The sequence below is a fragment of the Rhipicephalus sanguineus genome, chromosome 4 (assembly GCF_013339695.2).
Source record: "Rhipicephalus sanguineus isolate Rsan-2018 chromosome 4, BIME_Rsan_1.4, whole genome shotgun sequence".
NCBI classification, from domain to species: Eukaryota; Metazoa; Arthropoda; class Arachnida; order Ixodida; family Ixodidae; genus Rhipicephalus; species Rhipicephalus sanguineus.
In genome coordinates this window covers 175,099,472-175,120,394 of record NC_051179.1, presented here as the reverse complement: position 1 = coordinate 175,120,394, position 20,923 = coordinate 175,099,472, and the positions used below count along the sequence as shown (strand labels likewise).

The window sequence follows — 20,923 nt, the reverse complement described above, 5'->3', positions numbered from 1 at the left end:
TGGTCCAGTTGGTGCATTATTGTAAAGTCACTGAGTGGAAAACTGTGCGGGAAGAACATTGTGGACAGGACAGATGCTCACTTACAAGTGATGTTTAATGAAAGGTTTCCAAGGAAATGGAGTGGTTGCGCACGTGACATCATAAACATGGCTCATATGTACACCACTCAAAGGTTTCAAAGATACCAACGCCTAGTAAGACAGCAGAGTTCTTTATCCTGTAGCACAATTGACAGTACACTAACAAAAGTGTGAAAGCGCAGGTATTTTTACATGCTTAAACCGGCAGCGGTGATTTCTCGCATAGCAGGTAAACATTGCTTTCACACCGGCACGAGCTGCCGGCCGTGATATCAGTTCTGTCAAATGGCACGAAAGCTCTCCTGGAGGCCTACAATTATAAAATGCACCTGCGTTGAAAAATGAGCGAGACGAGAAATCACGAAACAGACCTTCTTGAGGGGGGTGACAAAAATGTTGGGCTCCTCGAGATTGTCCAAGTACAGCTCTTTCCTGCGTGCAACCACACAACACAGACATTATGAGAAACAGTTATGATAACGACAATCACTGCCTTCTACATAAAATAAAAAACAAACAAGTAAATGAGATGTTCTTTGCAATGACTTTTTTGCTTCATTTTTCATTCTTTTTTTTGTCTTTTCTTCACCACTGACTGTCATGTTGTCAACAGGCCTTCATTATTGCAAACACTGACCACCTATTGTGCAGTGTGATAAAATACGAATAGAGCCCTTGGAGCAAGCAATTGCAGGATATTTCCCTTTGTGTCTCAGTCAAGATTGCACTACATGTAACTACATACTTGTACCAGCCAGCCCAATGGCATAGCTAAAAAAATAAAGATTGCGAGCCCTAAGTCGTGCAACGCTTGGCACAGTGAAGCACGGGCCTGTTGCCACTCGTACGTCTAGCTTCAAGAGGTGCGGCTTCCTCCTCGGGAGTACACATTTTCTTAGGACGCCCCATGACTTTCTGGACAAGATTGGGTGCAACCAGGCCATGCACTATAGAGCAGAGGATATGCACTATAGAGGTTGTGCGCGATGTCTCCGTCGGTGGGCGTGGCTTAGCTACTGCGCAGCTTGGCCAGGTGGTGTGGTATCTGGTTGCCAGGCAACGCGATGCTTGCTTCCTCTCGATTTCTTTCTCTCTCTTTCATTGATCTCTTCTCTATTTTATTTCTGCATTTCTTTCTCTCTCTCTCATTCTTTCTGTGCTATGCTTCACTCTCTCCCCTCCTCTTTTCCCTCCTCCTCATCATCACATCTCTCCTCTTCCCTTTCCCACCCCTTGCTACACTATACTATACAAGGCTATGCTATGCTTTGCTAGCGGATAGTCGAGTGGTCAGGAGACTTGCTTTCGGATCGAGGTATGCGGGCTTGAATCCCGCCTTGAAGGATTTTTTTTTGGCAGGAATTTTTCTGTTTCTCTTTCTTTATATCTTTCTTTCCGTCTCTCTGTTTGTTTCTCTCTCTCTCTCTCTCTGTATTCGTTCTCTCACTCATTAGGGTTATTACAGGCCACGCCGTAGCGGTGAGTAGTGGGATTTGCCCAAATTTTGTGGCACATACCCGTTCATGATGATGATAGTTTGCGGGCATGACCACACATTTTACACCGAGCTAGAACAGCTTCGGTGTTAAAATAATAAACTCCTCACATAACTCCGCACATAAACTACTGCTCTTACAGAGCTGCAGGAGAGCATTCCAAGCAAATTCATTGAAGTTCACATCTTAATTCTATATGAATTCACTAACACTTTCCACAATTAGGCCATCGTATTCCAGCTACCATTTTCTAACTGTCACAACAGTGCACTTCACCCTGAATTTTGTGAATGCATTTCTCAAAACCCCATGCATTCAGCACAAAGGCAGTAGTCAAAATGCTCTGCATATTGGCGAGTTTTATTTCAGCAAGCACAACACAGCTCTTGAAAATGCTTGTTAAGAGGTTACTCATCAAATTTCACTTCCTGACTTCATCTATCAGTGGTTATTACACGAAGAAGGAGTAACAAATTATCTGATCTGCTGTATCAATCAAGACTAAGGAATAGCGGAATGAGCGAGGGGGTCTCACCTCAGTGACTCTGCTGCACCAGCCAAGAGGTAGTAGAAGATATGGAAGTTTGGCTCACCTTGGGGCCTCCGAGACACCCGTGACCTCTCCAGCATCAGGGCCTGCAAGGATTTCGTTTTGCTTCATTACACTCAAGAGAAGGGCTCTACAAGTGGGTGGGTTACAGCAATGGACACGTAACAATGAATTGTTACGTGTCCATTGAAATGTTAGCCCACAACTACATTTTTTCTCTTTTTTGTTAAACTTTTTGTGGGCTAAAAGAAGACTCTAAGTTCATAAGATGCAGAAAAGGGGTGGTTTATAGGATACCGTTAACTTGTGGAAATATGTATATCGGACAAACAGGTCACTGCATCAATACTCGTCTAAAAGAACATAACAGTTCTTTGGGAAAAGAGACGTTTTCGCACTTGTCCAATCAGTGCAAATCATGTCATTGTAATCCTGTTTTCAGTGAGACGGACATTTTGTTTGCTCATAATGATAAACTAACACGTGAAGTCACGGAAGCTTTCCATATAAGTAGGTGTGGGAAAAATTGTATTAGTCAACCATCGGTGGCGCTTACTGATAAAGAAATGTCTTTTTTGAACTGTGGTTAACTGTTGTAATCTGCTATTATGCCTCATGACTTGCTCCGCGCATGCGTTGTGATGATTATTTCTGCTTATATGTTTAGTCGCTTTCAAAAAATAAATCAGTTGTGAGTAAGCGCTCGTTTTGTACCTTCTTTCTGTGTCCTCCGTCTTTTGTGCGCGCTAAAAAAGTTTCAACATGAATTCATACCAACTCGCCCAGCTCTCAGTTTTACTCCATTACTTAACCCTAAAATGTCATGACTCATTCCCTGAGCACTGTACATAACTGTTAACTTTCAGTAACACTGCCGTCTTCTGTGCTCTCTCTGTTCCAAGTGGGTAAAATCAACACACAACGGCTTTGTTTGTCACTCTATGCAACAAGCAGCTGTAAAACAATACAACTATAGTATGAATGTACGCTCAAGGCTAAGAAATGGTTCTTATATACATGCACACAGTCACAGGAAGTTGAACCCACCTGGACAGAGGCAGCAACCACCTGTCCCATGTGGTCAAAGTCGAGTGAGAAGAGCTGGGTGAAGCGCGACGCATTGGCATTGGCTGCCGTGCGGCTGTTGCCAAAGGACTCGAGCAGGGCTGCTGCGGCAGTCAGTTTCTCTGCAGAGAAAATGAAGGCAAGCTGAGACTATGCAAGCAGCCAGACTGTAACATGCACTTTGAAAACAAACAGTTGCAAGGAAATGACAAGCCCATTAGGCCCAAGTATGCAACCAAAAATTTCAAGTGATTTTCTGTTCGCACTTCACATTTCTTTATACTAGTTCAACCGCACAGTGGTGCACTTCTGAGAGGGGGGGGGGGGCATAGTAGCTTAGCGCTTAGGCTGCCCCGACGTGCGAAGCACGGACTGCACTTATTAAGCTCCTTTTTGTTTGAATATGCCAGTATACATACTGAGACTTGACGCATCAACAGGATATGACCAGTGTATACTGTTGTGTACCGACCAGCGAGGGCATTGCCAGCTGCAGGCGTGGGCGCAGTTGTGATGCTCAGGTACTGCAGCACTTGTCGGGCAGCCGCACTCTGCCCCGAGCCACTGCGGCCGAGGAAGAGCACCGTCTGATCGCGCCTGGTTGCCACCAGGGCCGCGTGTGCACTCTGGGCCACAGCAAACACGTGCGGTGGCAGGTCGTCGGCCTTGCAGCTCTGGAACAGCCGCATCACCTGCACCAACAACCCAAAGCATGAACAGCAAACTTCAACTGAAGTGGGTCTATCGGGGCATTTGGCTTGTGCCAGTTTAGCTAGACTGCATCCTATGGGTGTTGTTTTATGGGAAGCGTTTGATAGGTGTACTTTTATGGCAAGCATCCAATGTGCCGTTTTATGGCAAACGTCCTATGTGTCTTAGGAGTGCTGTTTCTTGGGCAAGTTGGAAATTCATACTTGGAAGGGTAGCGCTAGTAGACACAAACTAGAGGAAGACACATGGACACACAGACAGAAGCGCTTCCGTCTGTGTGTCCGTGTGTCTTCCTCTAGTCCGTGTCTACTAGCGCTACCCTTCCAAGTCCTATGTGTGTCCAGTTATGAGAAGCATCCTACAAAATTCCTTTTATGGTGTCTTATCGGTGCCTTTTTAGAGCAAGCATCCTATGGGTGTCCTTTTATGGGAGGAGTCACACAGGTGCCCTCTTGTGGTAAGTGCCTAATGGGGGCCATTTTATGGCAAGCATCCTATGCGTCCCGTTTTAAGGCAAGTGCACTGTGCGTGTCATTTTATGAAAAAGTGTCCTATCGGTGTTGTTGATGGCAAGCATCCTTGGGTGTCGTTTTATGGGAAGCGTCCTACGGGTGTCTGTTTATGGTAAGTGTCCTATGGGTGCTGTTTATGGTAAGCGCACTATGGGTGTCATTACTGTGGTAAGCATCCTATGGATGTCGTTTCCTTAATAATAATAATTGCTAGGGTTTCACATACCAAAACCACGATATGGTTAGGACGGATGCTGTAGTGGAGGACTCTGGAAATTTTGACCATCTGGTGTTCTTTAACGCGCACCTGAATCTAAGCAAACGGGCTTCTAGCATTTCGCCTCCATCGAAACTCGGCTACCATAGCCAGGATTTGATCCTGTGACCTTAGAGTCTGCAGTCGAGCACCATAATCACTAGACCACCGTGGCAGGTTGGGTGTAGTATTTTTTTAAGTGTCCCATGGCAAACAGAAATTTCAGCAGGAGAATGCAACTGGTTTGTCACACCCTTGCCGACACCACAACACTCGCGTTGCTTCAGTTTCTCCTGCATGCGCAAGGCTCATATTCAAACTGCATGTTTTCAGCATCACTGAAGTTTAAGCACACATGATGTCGTGGTGCCCTGCCGCATGCTGCACTGGTTTGATATCAGTTTGGGCAAGCTTCTTGATGTACGCCAAAGTTCACTGCAGTTGATGGCGCTAGCGTTAATAAAACATTACATCGGAGCATCTGTGATTCACTTTCATGATTGCCAAATACAGACCTCCTTATTAAAGCGTAAAGTCACAAAGTCACTGTCAGCAGTCCTTTAGGCTACAGTCTCTTCACGTGCAAGAACAAGTACATACAGTCTAACCTAGTGACACGTTTTGAATAAGTTTTGTTTTTGAAATATTTATGGGCACATATTTATCAGATGCTGACTTTTCCAATGAATATGTAGGTTTAAATTTGTTGTATCTGATAATGCACAATGCCTGTGTTTGTTATTCTGAGCTCAACTATATAACAGTGCAATACGTGGACTTTAGTGCACTTCAAAATATGAAATACGGGCACTTTCTGATCCCATTTCTACTATAATGCTTCTTTCAGCTAGCAAAGTTGCAATAACAAACTTGATAACCACCAGCAGAATATGGATAGCTGTTGTAGCACAATAGCTGTTTGGCAAATAAATGATCACACTACGTTTCAGGGGCAGTAAAACCTGCTTCTATAGAAAGGAATCGATGTCAAGAGAGCATTCAATAGCTCATTCTTTCTCTTGCAGACAGGCACCGCAGATTCACTCAGCACTTCTTCGTATTAATAGTGCTTCTAACCACAAATACCGCGCGCTCACCAACTTGGGCCAGGCACAGTCACCCGGAAGATCATTTTCTCTGGTAGAACCACTTGTAAACACTTCAAGGGATGCCGGAACACGTCTGTTCTTTGTGAAACTCGGTCCTCGGGCCTTCCAAGAGCTCATCGGACTGTTCATATCTCTTTCGAGCAGTGGTTGACGCTGGCCGATAAACTGTCCGTTTGAAGACGACCGTAGAGATGTTTGATGCAGAAATTAGTCGAATCCCTCATTTCATGCTTCCAAACTTTCAGTCTCTTTCAATGGCACACGTTCACTATTGCTGAAGAACTATCACATGCCCAACAACAGAGGAGTTCATACTTTCATACACAGAAGTCAGGGTAAGATTAAAAAATATGTTACATTAGTGAAGGGGCGCATTTAATTAAAGAATCGAGATGAAATGAATTGCTACATTTGAATACTCGAGAAACATGACGTACTGTCGACAACAGGTTTCTTGTATACCAGATTTTCCCAATTTGGACACCTTCACAGCATCCCCAAATACCCCACAGAGCCAACGTGCAACTTTTCAAACCTTTTTTGCTGTCATGGCAGGTATAAAGCAGTATTAACCAAAGCCACCATCGGCGCCATTTATATTATACTCCCATTGCTCTAGCACGCCCACTCTAGCATTTACTGGAACCCACAGCCACTACGGGTTGATGTTTGCTACCAAGCTTCCTGTAATACAGTGCCATGTTTTCCGTTGAAAGAATTCACTGCTGTGAGTGATGGCACTGTCTCCTCCTTCATGATCTTCGATGGTGGACTCGAAGCATGGAAAGCATGCAAGGGTCTCAAAAACATAGCATAATGCCCGTTCGCAAATGTCAGCTTCGTCACAATACGGCCATGTTATGCAGTGAAGCATACACAACATATTGCAGTGAAGTGGACCAAGGGTTGAATATAATACTTGCTGGGGTTTTACATGCAAAAACCACCATATGGTTATGAGGCACGCCGTAGTGCGGGACTCCGAATAAATTTTGACCACCCGGGGTGCTTTAAAGGGACACTAAATAGCAAAATGATTTTTCTCGCATTAGCAAAGTAGTCTTTCACGATACCAAAAACACCACGCTTGCTGCGCGAAGACGCTAATTAAGCGAGAAAACGAGCAAAAAGAAAATACAGGTGGCAATGCCACCTTGGTATTCCCACACCATTTGCCGTGATGTCACGTATTTTTGACAGCGCCTGCTTGGGCCTACGGAGTTCCTAATTGGTTAAATCAAAGTACATTGTTCTCTGAGGGGGCCAGAGACTTGACATAACGAGTTTGTGGAAATTTTGTTAAGCCAGTGGTGCCAAAATACGTTAAATGCTTTTTGAAGTCTTTTACGTCACGAATTACAAAATTCGGCGCGAAATTTAAAAATGAAACTTTGAACTTGGTTTTCTCCTCTAATAATAAACCTATGGTGGTGAAATAAACTACACAAGAGTTCTCCAAGCACACTTTATCAATCTAAACCAATTCATTGTTTCTCTTTAGTGTCCCTTTAATGTGCACCAAATTTACGTATGCGGGTGTGCTTTGCATTTCAACACCAATGAAATGCAGCCACTGTGGCCGGGAATTCAACCCATGCTCTTGAGCTCAGCAACGTCAAACCCTCCATGCTAAGCTACTCTGGTGGGTGCACCAAGAGTTGAAAGGGGCCAGAATCCCAGGATATGTAGTTTATGTGCTCCTTAATTAGATACAGGGTTCGTACAGGTTTCCAAGCAAAAATTCAAGGATATTCAAGGATTTTCCAGGACCTGTCGCAGGTTTTTCAAGGACTCAAAGCGGCATGCAAAGTTACAATTTTTTTACTCTAAAATTTTCAAAAATTACTGATTTTATTGCCCTTACAATAAATAAATGGATATCACAATTATAACAAAAATATCTAGTCTTGATAACTTCTCAAGATCACAACACACAATGAACGCTTACAAAAGCGGTTGAGATTTCTGCAGTATAGGCTTGAAGTTCACCAGATATATTCAAAACCTCCAGTGCAGAGTTATTTCACTTATATAAAGATCAATAAATGTACATCACAATGATGTTATTAAATACTAGCCTGGATCACTTTGGAAGTTCTAAAGAGTACAAAAAAAAAAGCTCACAACACACAATAAACTCTTACAACACCGGTTGAGATTTCTCCAGTATAAGCTTGGTGAAGTTCATCAAACATATTCAAAACATTCAGCGTAATGTTATTTCACTTACACAAATGTAAATAAATGTATAGGAGGTATGCACTTCACGTCATCTGCGAGGAGCGCTAGCGGCGGGGTCGCTATTTTGCAGGTCCGCGCACTCTTCGCACGTGCACTAAACTCGCAGCACACGCTTGGGCGTCCTTTTTTTTTATGTAGTTTGGAAGGCAAACGTAGGGGGCCATCAGGAGAGCGCGAAACATTGTGCTGGAAAGCTATGTAAGCTATGTGCTGGAAAGCTATGTAACGGAGCTTGAAAGGCAGCTTTGCCGCAATACGAGAGTGTGATGAGGTGAAGCATATTTAAAATCTGAAGGGGTCACTTTCAATCTGACGTTGACTGTATTTGTTTTTGGGAAGTTCGAATAGTAAAATTCCAGTGCGAATCGAATCGAATAGCAAACACTATTTGAAAAGTATTCGAAATTTCGAATATTCGCACACCCCTAGTTATAATGCATTAAAGCAGATGGTGGAAAGCGTTTGTGCTGATGCACAAAGACAGCTGACTCATATATTTATAGAGCAAAGTGATGCGGTACCTCACAAAAGTGGCTGTACTCCAAAAGCCAACAAAATGGCAGCTAAAGTAGTGAGAGGTTTTACTCGAAAAGATAGCTGATAACTAGTACCCACCATATCACAAAGAAGTAGGCAAAGAAGGCCTAACAATGAAAAGGGCCTGGTGTCTGGCCTTTTCTATACTGTTCATTTCTTTTTCCTTCATTCCGAGAATGCAATGCCCTGCAACAGTTTTCATCTGTGCACAAGCACCCACCTTGTCCGAGTAGATGGCCAGTGGTCGCTGGGGGTTGAAGAGGAGCAGACCCGAGCCAGCGTAAGTGTGCACGAGTCCCGAGGCAAAGCGCTCTCGTAGGACGTGCACCATGCCGGCCTCGTTGAGCTGCCGCAGCTGGCCGAGATCCTCCACGAAGTCCAGCTCGGGAGGATTCGCCTGCATTCCAGAAAAAACGGCAACTGGAGACCTTGCTGCTGGTCCATTCTGTTGCGAGTCTATCCAAGTACCCAAGCTGTACAACAAAACAAGCTGCCTTCTGAAGCCTCTGTGGCAGCTTCAAATTACTGTGCGAAGGTCACCTGAATGTTTTCTTCAACACCTGTACCATCATCTTAAAGTGCTAAGGAAAGAACTCAGCTGCAAGTCCATTCCCTTTGATTTAACATTGAGACAAGGCATGTGAGAGCACCTGTCTTCATACAAAAGGGAGAGGAGATGCACGATGAATGCACCCAGGCAAGGGATGAGTGGCGGGGGCTGCTGAAGTTCCATATTAACCCTTTGTAGGGCAGTGGGACTCCTATGACCCACTTGTTTCTTCGCCATGTTCTAATTTTTTAGATCCAAACCACTGGATTGCTTTCAGATTTTTAGTGCGACCGCGTGGATGTTCTAGAAAGCAGTTTTAGTAGTGTTTTTATGGTATTTGCAAGGTAATAATAGATCCTTTATTTTTTATCAAGCATAAGATGAGGGGGGCAGGGAGAAAAAGCTGATGGCCAGCTTGACTAGCTCTGGCCCCCCAAAATGTACACTTCGGCACGTCTGCAGCAGACATTCCGCTTGCATGCATTGTATCCTTTTTTCATCAGATTTTGGCCTGCTCTGCACCCAATTCAACATGAGCGGTATGCTTGAAAAGTTTATTTCATACTCACGAACTCCTAAATGGGCTATTATAGTGGTTTTATTCATTCCCACCCATAAGCTTTCCTCAAAAATATGTGCAATGAAAAATTGACAAGCTTTCACAGATATATTTCCGAAAGCGTAGCCAGTCTAACATTGTGTGCAACTGATAGCAGTATGTAATTGTCACTCTGCTTCACGCAGGGAAGTCTCTTCCATAAGAGGAAGCAGTTGAGCTTCCTACACGGTTCGCATAAAAAAATAAAAGTACTTTTCTTCTTTCAGAAACGACTGTATTTCAGTGGTCAGTGGGACACATATGTCCCACTTTTTTCTCGAAAACCTTTAAGAATAGAGAGCTCAAATTTTGTACTAGTATAAGAAGCTGATAGAAATGCCAATGCCGCCCTCAATAGGTGGCGTGCATTATTCACAACATTATGCCCCATAAGGGTTGAACCCCCCACCCCTCCCTCTCTTTCCCAGTTGAAGTTCCACTTCAAACTCAAATTTACTTGTGTGGTAAAAGTTAATAACCTGACCCCCTTATCTCCACTCAAACTTGCATTAATACTTGAAGCATCAAAATGCTGTTTCCTTTCATTTCTGCGCAGAAATATTTACATCTTGCAGTGAAGCAACTTGGCTTATTAACTGAAAATTCAAGTAAGGCCCCTAAGTACTTTATCTGCGCTCTTATACAAACTTTATAAGACGAAGTGCTAAGATGAGAAGTTGAATAGCAAAAGCTTTATGCGAATTCTTTTAAATGTACAAAAAAATTAGCTTCCATAACGTGACCAATCAAGCACATAAAGGATTCACAGTAGGTGTTGATTTTACAACTAATGTGTAGGAATTCTACGCTTTATTCGCCCTACGAGTAGGTCAGCATAGGAGACATAATTGAATATTGCTGTACTGCTCACATCAGTTAACTATACCGGGTGTTCAAAGCTTTATGGTTTTGTTAAAATTCAGCATGGGAACAATGTCAAAACCATCTTTGCAGATAAGTTTTTTATCCAGGGGGACACAAAGTGAGAAAATAATTATCGCTGCCAGCTGCCCAAATGACTGATATTGAATAATGAAACTTTTAATGAGTGCAGCAAGCGGGCATGTTTGTGTTTAAAAGTTGGAGGCAGTCGCGTTTCTACACAGTTCCACTTGGAAGAACTCTTCTAGCATTCCTGTGCTCCGAGGTATCCGGGTGCAAAGTTTAATTGTGGTTTGCGTGATTACGCATGCAAGACAGCGAGCACTGGCGCGAAGCCCCTCCTCGATGTGGCGTGCAGTCATTGCTTGCTATCGTCAGACGGTAGCAAAAGTATGCCTTCGACCCGTTGTGAGATTAAATGCCGCACGCAACTGCCGTGGCACACCAGGGAGGAGCTTTGCGCCTTTGCTCACTGTCTTGCATGCGTAATCGTGCAAATCGCATTTAAACTTTGCAGCGATATATCTCGGGGCACAAACATGCTACAAGAATTCTTTCAAGTGGAACTGTGTAGAAACGCAACTGCCTCCAACTTTTCAATACAAACATGCCCGCTTGCTGCACTCATTAAAAAGCTCATTATTCAATCTTAGTTAATTGGGCAGCTGACAGCGATAATTATTACCTCACTTAGTGTCCCCCTGAATAAAAAACTTATCTTCAAAGGTGCTTTTCTCGTACCTCCCAGCGCTGAATTTTAAGAAAACCACAAAGCTTAACTTTGAACACCCTGTATAGCTTGTCTAGTGAACGAATATTAGGACCAGAGAAGCCACTAACTTTGAACGTCTTTTTATAAACAGCAGGTACTGCTTACATACCAAGACGTGTGAGCTGACAGCAGAAAAGGAGTTTGGAAGGAAAGCCCCAAGGGTGTATATTTCTTAACATGAAGAAACTGTTTAGGTTCTTTTACATATTTGAAACAACTGAGAACAATGAGCCCTTAAAAGTCATCTTTCTTTCGAACACTCTAAGTGGCACCAACAGGATGCCAGCTCTTCCCAATCAAACAGTCACTGGGGTGCAAAAACCACAGCGTAGACAATATTCTTGTAAAATAAGCTCAACAAAGGATGCAGCAAGAAGTGGATTGTAGCGAATTACACATGAAGCGAATTATGCGTCCGATGCTCAACTGGTAGGGTATCGGATGCGTAATACAAAGGTTGTGGGTTTGGATCCCACCGATGAAAAGGGTGATTTTTCGTCCACTTTAGTTCATTTCAATTTATGTAATAATTACTACACTATGGTAAAGCACAACAAGCAACGTCCCTTATGCTTTCCTCGGCCTAATTGTTTGTTGGATTCATTTGGTTGTGTCTATCAAAGGAACGAGCCCCTCTAAAAAAATCCCTTCTTTCGTTCAAATAAGCAGGAGGACAGTAAACACTTCAATCCTATTGGCTCCCAAACTAGAACCCCCCCCCCCCACACACACACACCATCACCACCACCCAAATGCATGAAATGCGCCTGGCGTGAAATGACTCTGCAATCTGGCTTGGCTGCATACAGTACCACGCTCTTGCCACAGAAGGGCAAAAAAGAAAAGTTTCGTTCCACCATGGTGTGTGCAAGGTCACAATTTTTCACACTACATCCAGGACTCTAAGCCAAGCTTAGAGCATGCAAACCACTTTCGAAAAGAAAAAGAAGGTCAAATAAATTTAGGTGTAGTCATATCCCCTCTATGGCATCTTTGACCAACATGCCGGGCCATGTGCGATGGCTAATTTACGGACACACATGTTCACGACATTGAAAGTATTCAGCACGTATATCCAGGTTATGAAAATTCATTTAGAAAGAAACATCTAACAAAGCGATAGTCGCATACCCCCCTTTTTTTTAAGTAGTAATATTGCATGGAACGCTTTATGTGTATGATTACACGGTATGTTGAAGTCGCAGGCATGCTTTCTTTTTATTCCTTTCAGCGCAAGCAGATTAGAGGTGTACCTTCTCGACGTCATCCTCGTCCACCAGCACCACTTCACCCGTGGCGTCAAGGCGGACACGCACTTTTCCTTCCTCTTCAGCCGGCGAAGTGCCAGCCTCGTTTCTGGACACCAAGGATGCACCAGTGTAGCCTCCCTTGAACAGCACCCACACCTTCTCGGACTTCATCCACAGCCGCTCCGCCGCTATCTCCTCGTCTGTCTTGGCCTGGAAATATCACCAACTATACAACCACACAACTGACACATGTACAAGCACAACAGAACTCTGTGCATGTATCTTGCGAAACCATTATGACTGGAAACAAGCACTCAGCCGGATTGCCTGTCTGTTCTTTAACATTTTCACACTTACTTATCCCTTGCTACGCGCAGGATCGACCTTATTTGCTTTTTTTTATTACTTTATTTCAGAACGTGCCAACGGCCCCCCAGATATGCGAGTGACATGAAGCAACACTTTTAAACCAGTGTGCTTACATGTTCCTGGGACTCAAGCCGTTCCACATTTCCTGTAGACCGTTTGCACAAATGCAATAACCCTGTATCCACATAAGAACATTGCGGTATACCATAGGCGTGTCCACTGCGGGGGAGGGGTGCAGCCCTTAACAATTCATTCATGCACTGCGTTCTGATTGTAAGGGTGGGAGTAGCGCTGCGGTGACACTTGTAGCAATGCACCACGATCTAGCAGAGCCGCGGTATGGCCTCAAAAACGCCATATACAGTCAAACGTGAATACATTGAACACGGGTAAATCAAATGATCCTTTATATCGATATATTTTCGAACCCGACACTCTTTCATCGTCAATGCACAGAAAAATCTACGGCTACATCGGACGAAAAGAGCCAGGATACTTCATATATCGAACATCGGGCACCACGAAACGCCCTAAGAAATTGGCTTTCCCTTACAAGCCGTTGGCTTTTCCTCACGGCTTTCCTACATGCATTTGCGAAATTGAGCAGTACGATTTCAAAAGCTCCGCGCGGAGCGAGTAGAAACTAACGTTAAGTAGGACTGACAGTTGGGTGAGTTGGGGTGGATTCGTAATTATGAAACGGCGCCACGAAATAAACAATCACTGAGAACACCTGTGTTCGTGCGTTCTCACTTATTTCGCCTTATTTCATGGCGACGCTTCATAATTAAGAGTAGAAACTACCGCTCATCATCATGTGCTTTTTCCCGTGATTGCTCATCGTTGCGCCCTTCGTTCGCAGTCACCGACTGCTTCTCAGTGGTTCACCCCATTTGTTAACACGATGGCTGCCGTGAAACAAGAACCTGTTGAAAGCTTGCGATGATCAACACAGTCACTCTTTGAGAAAAGAATACTAACGCCGCCGTTTGAAGCAACACGAAGAAGCACGCTGAGTTCGATACTGAAGAACAAGGCCGACATTAGGGCCAAGCCCAACTATGTAGAGGCTGCCGGCACCCAACGAGTATGCATCGCTGCGCGTGAAGGTGTTCGGGCGCTCTTTGCATTGACACCGCCTATCCTCACATATAAGCCACCCCTGCACATGACCCACACCCACAAACCACAGATAATTAAAAATTAAAAAAAAAGCTGCTTTCCATGCATTACCACCAAGATGTGCAATGAAGCCAACTTGCGCATCAATACTCACATCAAAAATACCGTAAGAAGTTTTATATCGAATTATACGATATAGCGAATGACTTCGCGCTTTTTAATTTTTTTTGTTTATGCTTAATATTATTACTTTTTGCAAGTTCGATATATGCAGGTTCGACTGTAGCAACTTGGTATATAACTGGGTACACTTGCCAGCACTATAGAGGTACTGTTGCCTCGATCAAGATGGACAGTAGCTTATGAGCAAGAAAAGCAATATAAACGTGTGTGCTGCACACATTTGAAATTTTTGAAATGTAGACAATCCTACAAACCCAGAAAAGCAAAGTTCATAGGCAAGCACTAAGTCGTCAACCTTGAAAGCTTTACTGGAATGCCTTACATGTACAGTGGCGTTCAATATGGCTACCACACGCGACCGCGTGGCCTCACGACCTCCAAGATCACCCAATTGCTTCCACTAGCCTGTATTTCCTCAAATAAGTGCTATTTTACTTGGGGATGATCCCCAAGTTACTTTCCCCTTATTTGCACTTTCCCCTTACTGCTTTATCCTTCAGCGCTTTGTCAATCACAGAAACAAGTACGTAGCATGCCTCAAACAGGTTGTGTATTCCGTTATCTTGCGGCACAGAGTACGTGGGACAAATGAAACAATGTGTCAATGTTCGACTAAGGAAACATGAGTTGTCACTCCAAGGGGTCGCGTGTCTTCATCTACCGGAGCATTGCAGGCCATGCGGTTGTTATCCCTTTTTTAACAAGACCACCGTCATTTGTAAGCATCCTAACCAATTGACAAGAGAAATCACTGAGACCTACCATATAACGATTAGGGATGGCACGTCTATAAGTGAACCATAAGTCGCATTCCTTGGGAAAGAATTTGGTTACCTGTGCCACTCTTCACTATCTCAATTTTTTCCCTACACTTCCTTGATGCATCTTTTGCTCTGCGCATGTTTAGTTGAATGCACTTAATACAGATATGTTTCACCTTTTTTCAATAAAATTTCAGTTGTGAGTCAGCGCCATGTTGCCGTTTTCCTTTTATTGTCCTCGTGTGTGTTGCGCTGTAACCGAGTGAAAAAATGAATTCCAACCAACTGGCCCAAACTGTTTTGCTGCTCTGCTATATTATGCACGGCGATGCTATGCACCTTGCTGAATTATACTATACAAGGCTATGCCATGCTTTACCCTCTCCCCACCTTCGTTCTCACCTTCACATCCCTCCTCACCTTCACTTCCCCTTCCCACCCCCTAGCTGTAATATATTATATATGGCTATGCTATGCTCCTTGCTGAGCTATACTATACAAGGCTATGTCATGATTTACCCCCTCCCCACCTTTGTTCTCACCTTCACATCACTCCTCACCTTCACTTCCCCTTCCCACCCCCTAGCTGTAATATATTATATATGGCTATGCTATGCTCCTTGCTGAGCTATACTATACAAGGCTATGTCATGATTTACCCCCTCCCCACCTTCGTTCTCACTTTCACATCACTCCTCACCTTCACTTCCCCTTCCCACCCCCTAGCTGTAATATATTATGTATGGCTATGCTATGCTCCTTGCTGAGCTATACTATACAAGGCTATGTCACGATTTACCCCCTCCCCACCTTTGTTCACACCTTCACATCACTCCTCACCTTCACTTCCCCTTCCCACCCCCTAGCTGTAATATATTATATATGGCTATGCTATGCTCCTTGCTGAGCTATACTATACAAGGCTATGTCATGCTTTACCCTCTCCCCACCTTTGTTCTCATTTTCACATGACTCCTCACCTTCACATCCCCTTCCCACCCCCTAGCTGTAATATATTATGTATGGCTATGCTATGCTCCTTGCTGAGCTATACATGTCATGATTTACCCTCTCCCCACCTTCGTTCTCACCTTCACGTCACTCCTCACCTTCCCTTCCCCTTCCCCCCCCCCCCCCCTAGCTGTAATATATTATGTATGGCTATGCTATGCTCCTTGTTGAGCTATACTATACAAGGCTATGTCATGCTTTACCCTCTTCCCAACTTCGTTCTCACCTTCACATCACTCCTCACCCTCACTTCTCCTTCCCACCCCCTTGCTGGGCTATATTATGCATGGCTATGCTATGCTGGGAGCTGCTTGGCACATACTTGCTTTCTGTGGTGCACACCCGCCGAGTTTTCCGAAACGACGGCCGGCACAATCCCAAGCCTAAAGAGCTCCATTGTTAAAACACTAAACACGTCAAGGAGAACAAGAAACACACAGACATTCCCTGAGGTGGTCTAAATGACCAGAGTTCAAGGATACATTGAAGGTTCTTGAAATTACGGGATCATAAAACTTAGGATGGAGTTCTGTATCCTCAAGGGTCATCATATGACACGAGCATATACCCACACGCGCACTGCCAGTTAACGATACTCTCGAAACATTGCGCGTCAGCAAGTGAGGGGGCCTAAGCGAAGCTCACCCCGAGTGCCTTGTGTCGGCGACTGCCCGCCCGGGACAGGGTCCGGTTGCCCCCTGCACCGAGGGTAGCCCCTTGCAGGGGCGCCCCAGGACCGGCCACGCGGGCCACGATCTCGCACAGCTCGGGCAGCGGCTGAACCTTGAGCAGAACGCGGTCGCCGGACGAGCGCACCATCTCGATCACTTCCTCGCGCGACCGGTCGTCCACGCTCACGCCGTTCACCTCGAGCAGCCGGTCGCCCGGCAACAGGCCCGTCGCACTGCCACTGCCAGCGGCCGGCAGCGTGCTCGGCTCGGCGAACATGAGCGTGCGGCGGCGCTCCTCGCCGGCGGCCAGACCGTCGGAGAGGGCCGAGCGCCGCAGCGAGAAGCCGAAGTCGCCCGAGGGCTGCCGCGTGACGCTCAGCACGCGCGGCTGCGGACACCGGGCCGCCGTGCGGATCGGGGGAAGAGGCCAGCTGCGCACTGTCTGTCCGGGACCCGTAGACGCGGTCGCCGACGCCCTCCGGATGGCCGCGAAGCGCTGCTGCAGCTCGCCGTACTCGGCCTCTGCGGACGGATGCCCGTTGCGAACCGCCGTCTTGAAGGCGTCCACCAGAGGCTGAGCCGTCAAACTCGTCGACCGTGGCGCGGGCCTGTCCGGGGGCTTCGACTTCGGCACGCTCAGGGTCCGGGCCACTGCTGGCTTCTTGGGGGGCACCGGCGGAGGCCTCTTGTTGTGGCCGCCACCGTCCTGCTGCACGGGCGAAGAGGAAGAGGAGTCGTGGGGAAGAGTGCCGCCGCCGCCGCTGTGGTCCGAGAAGTCCTCCTCTTCGGCGAGCGGCGAGACGAGCCCGCTGCCCGGCGCCGGGATCGGTCCGGAGATGACCAGGTTCCGTCGGCGGACCTCGCTGCCGGACAGCTTGCCCGAGGACTTCTTGTCGTCGCCGCCGCCTCCGCGTCGCTTGGACTTGTCCTCCTTGTCTTTGGCCTTCTTCCAGGGAAACATGGCTGCTCCTCCTCGGCGGGGCACCCCGTTGCCTCCGTGGTTACGTCAGACAAGGGCGCCCTGGGCTACCTGAAAGAGCGAAAACACCTTGTGAAGCTTAGATGGACAACAAGACTAAGTGACTCAAAGAGTAATTCCAAGACGTCATTTTTTTGTCAAGCGGTGGAACAAATCTCCATTTTACAAAAGCCGCCACTTCTGCGTCTCCACCAGAGTTGCCAGTTCCGCTTGTAATAAGTGGATTTCGGCTTCTTTTTTTCGCCGAGTCACTTGTAGAATAGTCTCTTGTCGTGTTTTTTGGGCTTATTTGCATTTTTCCAGCAAATATAGTTATTTTAGTGATCGTCACGTTCCCCAATAGCGCGTCTGTCGTTCACTAATAGCGTGTTTGCCGATGACTTTGTGTAGTTGAGTACTGAAGTCAAAAATACGTTGCGGGAATTACCTAGTGACTTTAATCATGCTCTGGAAAACGTGGATTCAACCGAATGGAGACTACCCTGGAGACAATTTTAAAAGTAAATATGTCCTTTCGTTCATATTTGCGCATATTTTCGCAGTACAAAATAAATAAAGTGGTTTTTGTTAACTTCCCTTCGCATTTGAGTGAAATTTTTTATTATGATTAAAAATACTTTCAAGTATGGGAAAATTCATGAAACTTCTGCTTCTTCGCGAAAGTCGCGCCGCTTTTTTGGGGCTTCTTTTGTGATGATTATTCGCTTGTTAGCTCGGTACAATCTGGTAACCGTGGTCTCCACCCAAGGTGTCGATATTCGTAGCGATAAGTTTTAGGCTTGCTCGCAGCCCTAAATTTTCTTTTCAGAAAGTTAGCTTTTCAAAAAGCCCATATCTACAGGGGCCATAGTGCAAGAGTGAAACATTTTAACGCGACAGCGTTAAAGCGCTCGTTTCGCAGAAATTCCAATGTCGGCGGCGTTAGTTGTGGCCGTAAGATCGAGAAAGATACAAATAAAATAAACAAAAATTATTCGATTCGAGTGAGAATCGAACCTAGGCCGTCTGCGAGGCAAGCAGGTGTTCTACTACAGAGCCAGGATATTGCTTGAAACTGCGTCAAAAAAAAAAAAAGAAAAACACTTTATGAAGGTCACGTAGTGGAAGGAGTCTCCTTAACGCATGCAGTATTGCGTGGTAGAAGCGTAGAATCGCGTCAGGCGTCAAAACATGTAAACTGCGCAACGAGTAGGAGTTTTAAAGGTATATCCATTACAAAGAGCTCAGAAATAATTAATCATCATTAGCTGCAAAAGCATCAACAAAGTGAACAGCTGCGTAGGTTCGCGCGTTGCCTTACGGACGCGTAGTGGGCCCTTCGCTGATTCGAAAAAGGAAGAATTATGACGTAGTAGGCACTTAAGAACTGTACTTGCCGTAGGCATTCTAGGACAGTTTGAAACTGCCAATGTTACGCGCACAGTCGTTCGTTTCCTTACGGCACGGTTGAGGCATGCACCGAGAACCGAAGCCAGGCTAACATTTGTGAAGGCGATGCGCACGGGCTCGATTACGTTATAGTGTTGTACTCTTGAAGGCGAAGCTCAAATGTCCTCCAAGTTTTTTTTTTTTTTTTACCTTTATTTCACTAATCCTTCATTTCTTTGAGCCGTGATATCGGTGACTCGGCGCTGAAGGATCGAAACATTCACGTGAAGGGTGCAAGATGAAAGCAGCTAGTCACAGCAAGTATACGCTTCACAATCAGTGGCGCGCGTAATGTATATACGCACTTTAAATAGCGTGAAGTTGCAAAAAGAGTGGCAAAACATGCTGCACCTTTCTTGATTCCGCATTTATGATGTACGTGGCACACCGGCAACTTGCGAGGCGTCCTTTTTTTTTCCTTGCAGGGTGGGGTAAGCAACTGATTGCAGCGCGAACATGACACAAACGAAAACAAAAGAGCGCTCCGTGTCCTTTTTTGTGACTTCTTTTGTCGTCGTTGTCAGTTCGCGCTGCAATCAGTTGCTTCTATAACGATAAACCAACCAGCCCACTTTGAGACTCTCGGTGTGGCAAACAGGCGAGGCGTCGATAAGCGGAGAAACTGCGAGCAGTCAGTGGCTCCCCGCATACGGACACGGGTCTGAGAGTCGTAGAGCCGCTGAAGTGATGATACCGGTGATAACACGAAGAGACCGAGACACGATATTGGTCGCGATACGAGACCACAAACGCACAGTGTGGCTTTGACATTGAAAAGCGTCCCAAGCGCACGCTGGCCCGCAATGCCGCACGATCAAAACACACCAGTGGTCGTGAATGCACACACCGTTGCGTAGTAAAATGATTGCCTGTGCCACATCACTTAACATCATTGGAATAGGCAGATATATAGTTGATCGCTTTTTTTTTTTAATTTGTCTATAAACTCTGGCGAAGTAGTCCGAGCACTCGGAAATGAACAAAACGCTCATTGAAATCCGGCTTCCTCGCAGTCACTAAGTATTCCAATTTCACAGCAAATCTTTTTTACAGTATTCAGTTACTACGCGGAAGCGAGAATGGCAATGAGCGTTCCGGCTTTGCTTACATGTGTGCGAATACAAATAGAACGGCTTTCGATATATACTCAACTCGTATTCCGGTCGATATAATCATAATTGTTGGGGTTTAACGTCCCAAAACCACGATATGATTATGAGATACGCCGTAGTGGTGGGCTCCGGAAATTTTGACCATCTGAGGTTCTTTATCGTGCACCTAAATCTAAGAACACGAACTTCTAGCATTTTCGCCTCCATCGAAAATGCGGCCGGGGCGGGCCGGATTCGATCCCGCGACCTGCGGGTCATGCAGTCGAGCACCTTAACCACCAGACCACCGTGGCGGGTGTATTCCGGTCGAGCGATCGCTATTCGGAATTGTCGAATATGTTCGTTTCTATTCGAACATAAGGTTACAAAACTTCGGAATCGCTAACGTTTGAACAAAAAGGAATATTGCAGAACTTGAGTCTCGATCGAAAGAAAAAGAGCGATGGGAGCTCGCACGAAGACTGTTAGCTATAGGAAAAGCGAGTTAATGCAAATGAAAATAATTCATTACCAAACGAACTCCGCATCACCTTCTTAGGACGCTTCGTCTCGAAATCGTATAAGTATTCGATTCGTAATTCAAAGTTGGTTTTCGCTAACATTTGTGCTCCGTTCAAGTTCGTGTCCGCAGTGTGTATTAAATAAATTTTTTTTTTTTAAATCGTAAACGAAGCAGT

At 45.4% G+C, this 20,923-nt stretch overlaps 1 protein-coding gene across 2 annotated transcripts in view; it reads right to left on the bottom strand.

The window, feature by feature from the left end:
- The window catches only part of LOC119390908 (unconventional myosin-XVIIIa), a 257,327-nt gene that overhangs the window by 189,450 nt on the left and 46,954 nt on the right, over positions 1-20,923 (bottom strand). For both annotated transcript variants that reach the window (XM_037658613.2, XM_037658614.2), the window contains exons 2-8: positions 16,702-17,757; positions 12,614-12,820; positions 8,779-8,955; positions 3,665-3,884; positions 3,175-3,314; positions 2,113-2,213; positions 453-513 (exon numbers count right to left, since the gene is read on the bottom strand). In XM_037658613.2, coding sequence (XP_037514541.1) covers positions 453-513; positions 2,113-2,213; positions 3,175-3,314; positions 3,665-3,884; positions 8,779-8,955; positions 12,614-12,820; positions 16,702-17,688 — 1,893 coding nt within the window. In that variant the 5' untranslated portion in view covers positions 17,689-17,757. The remainder of the gene's footprint in view (positions 1-452; positions 514-2,112; positions 2,214-3,174; positions 3,315-3,664; positions 3,885-8,778; positions 8,956-12,613; positions 12,821-16,701; positions 17,758-20,923) is intronic.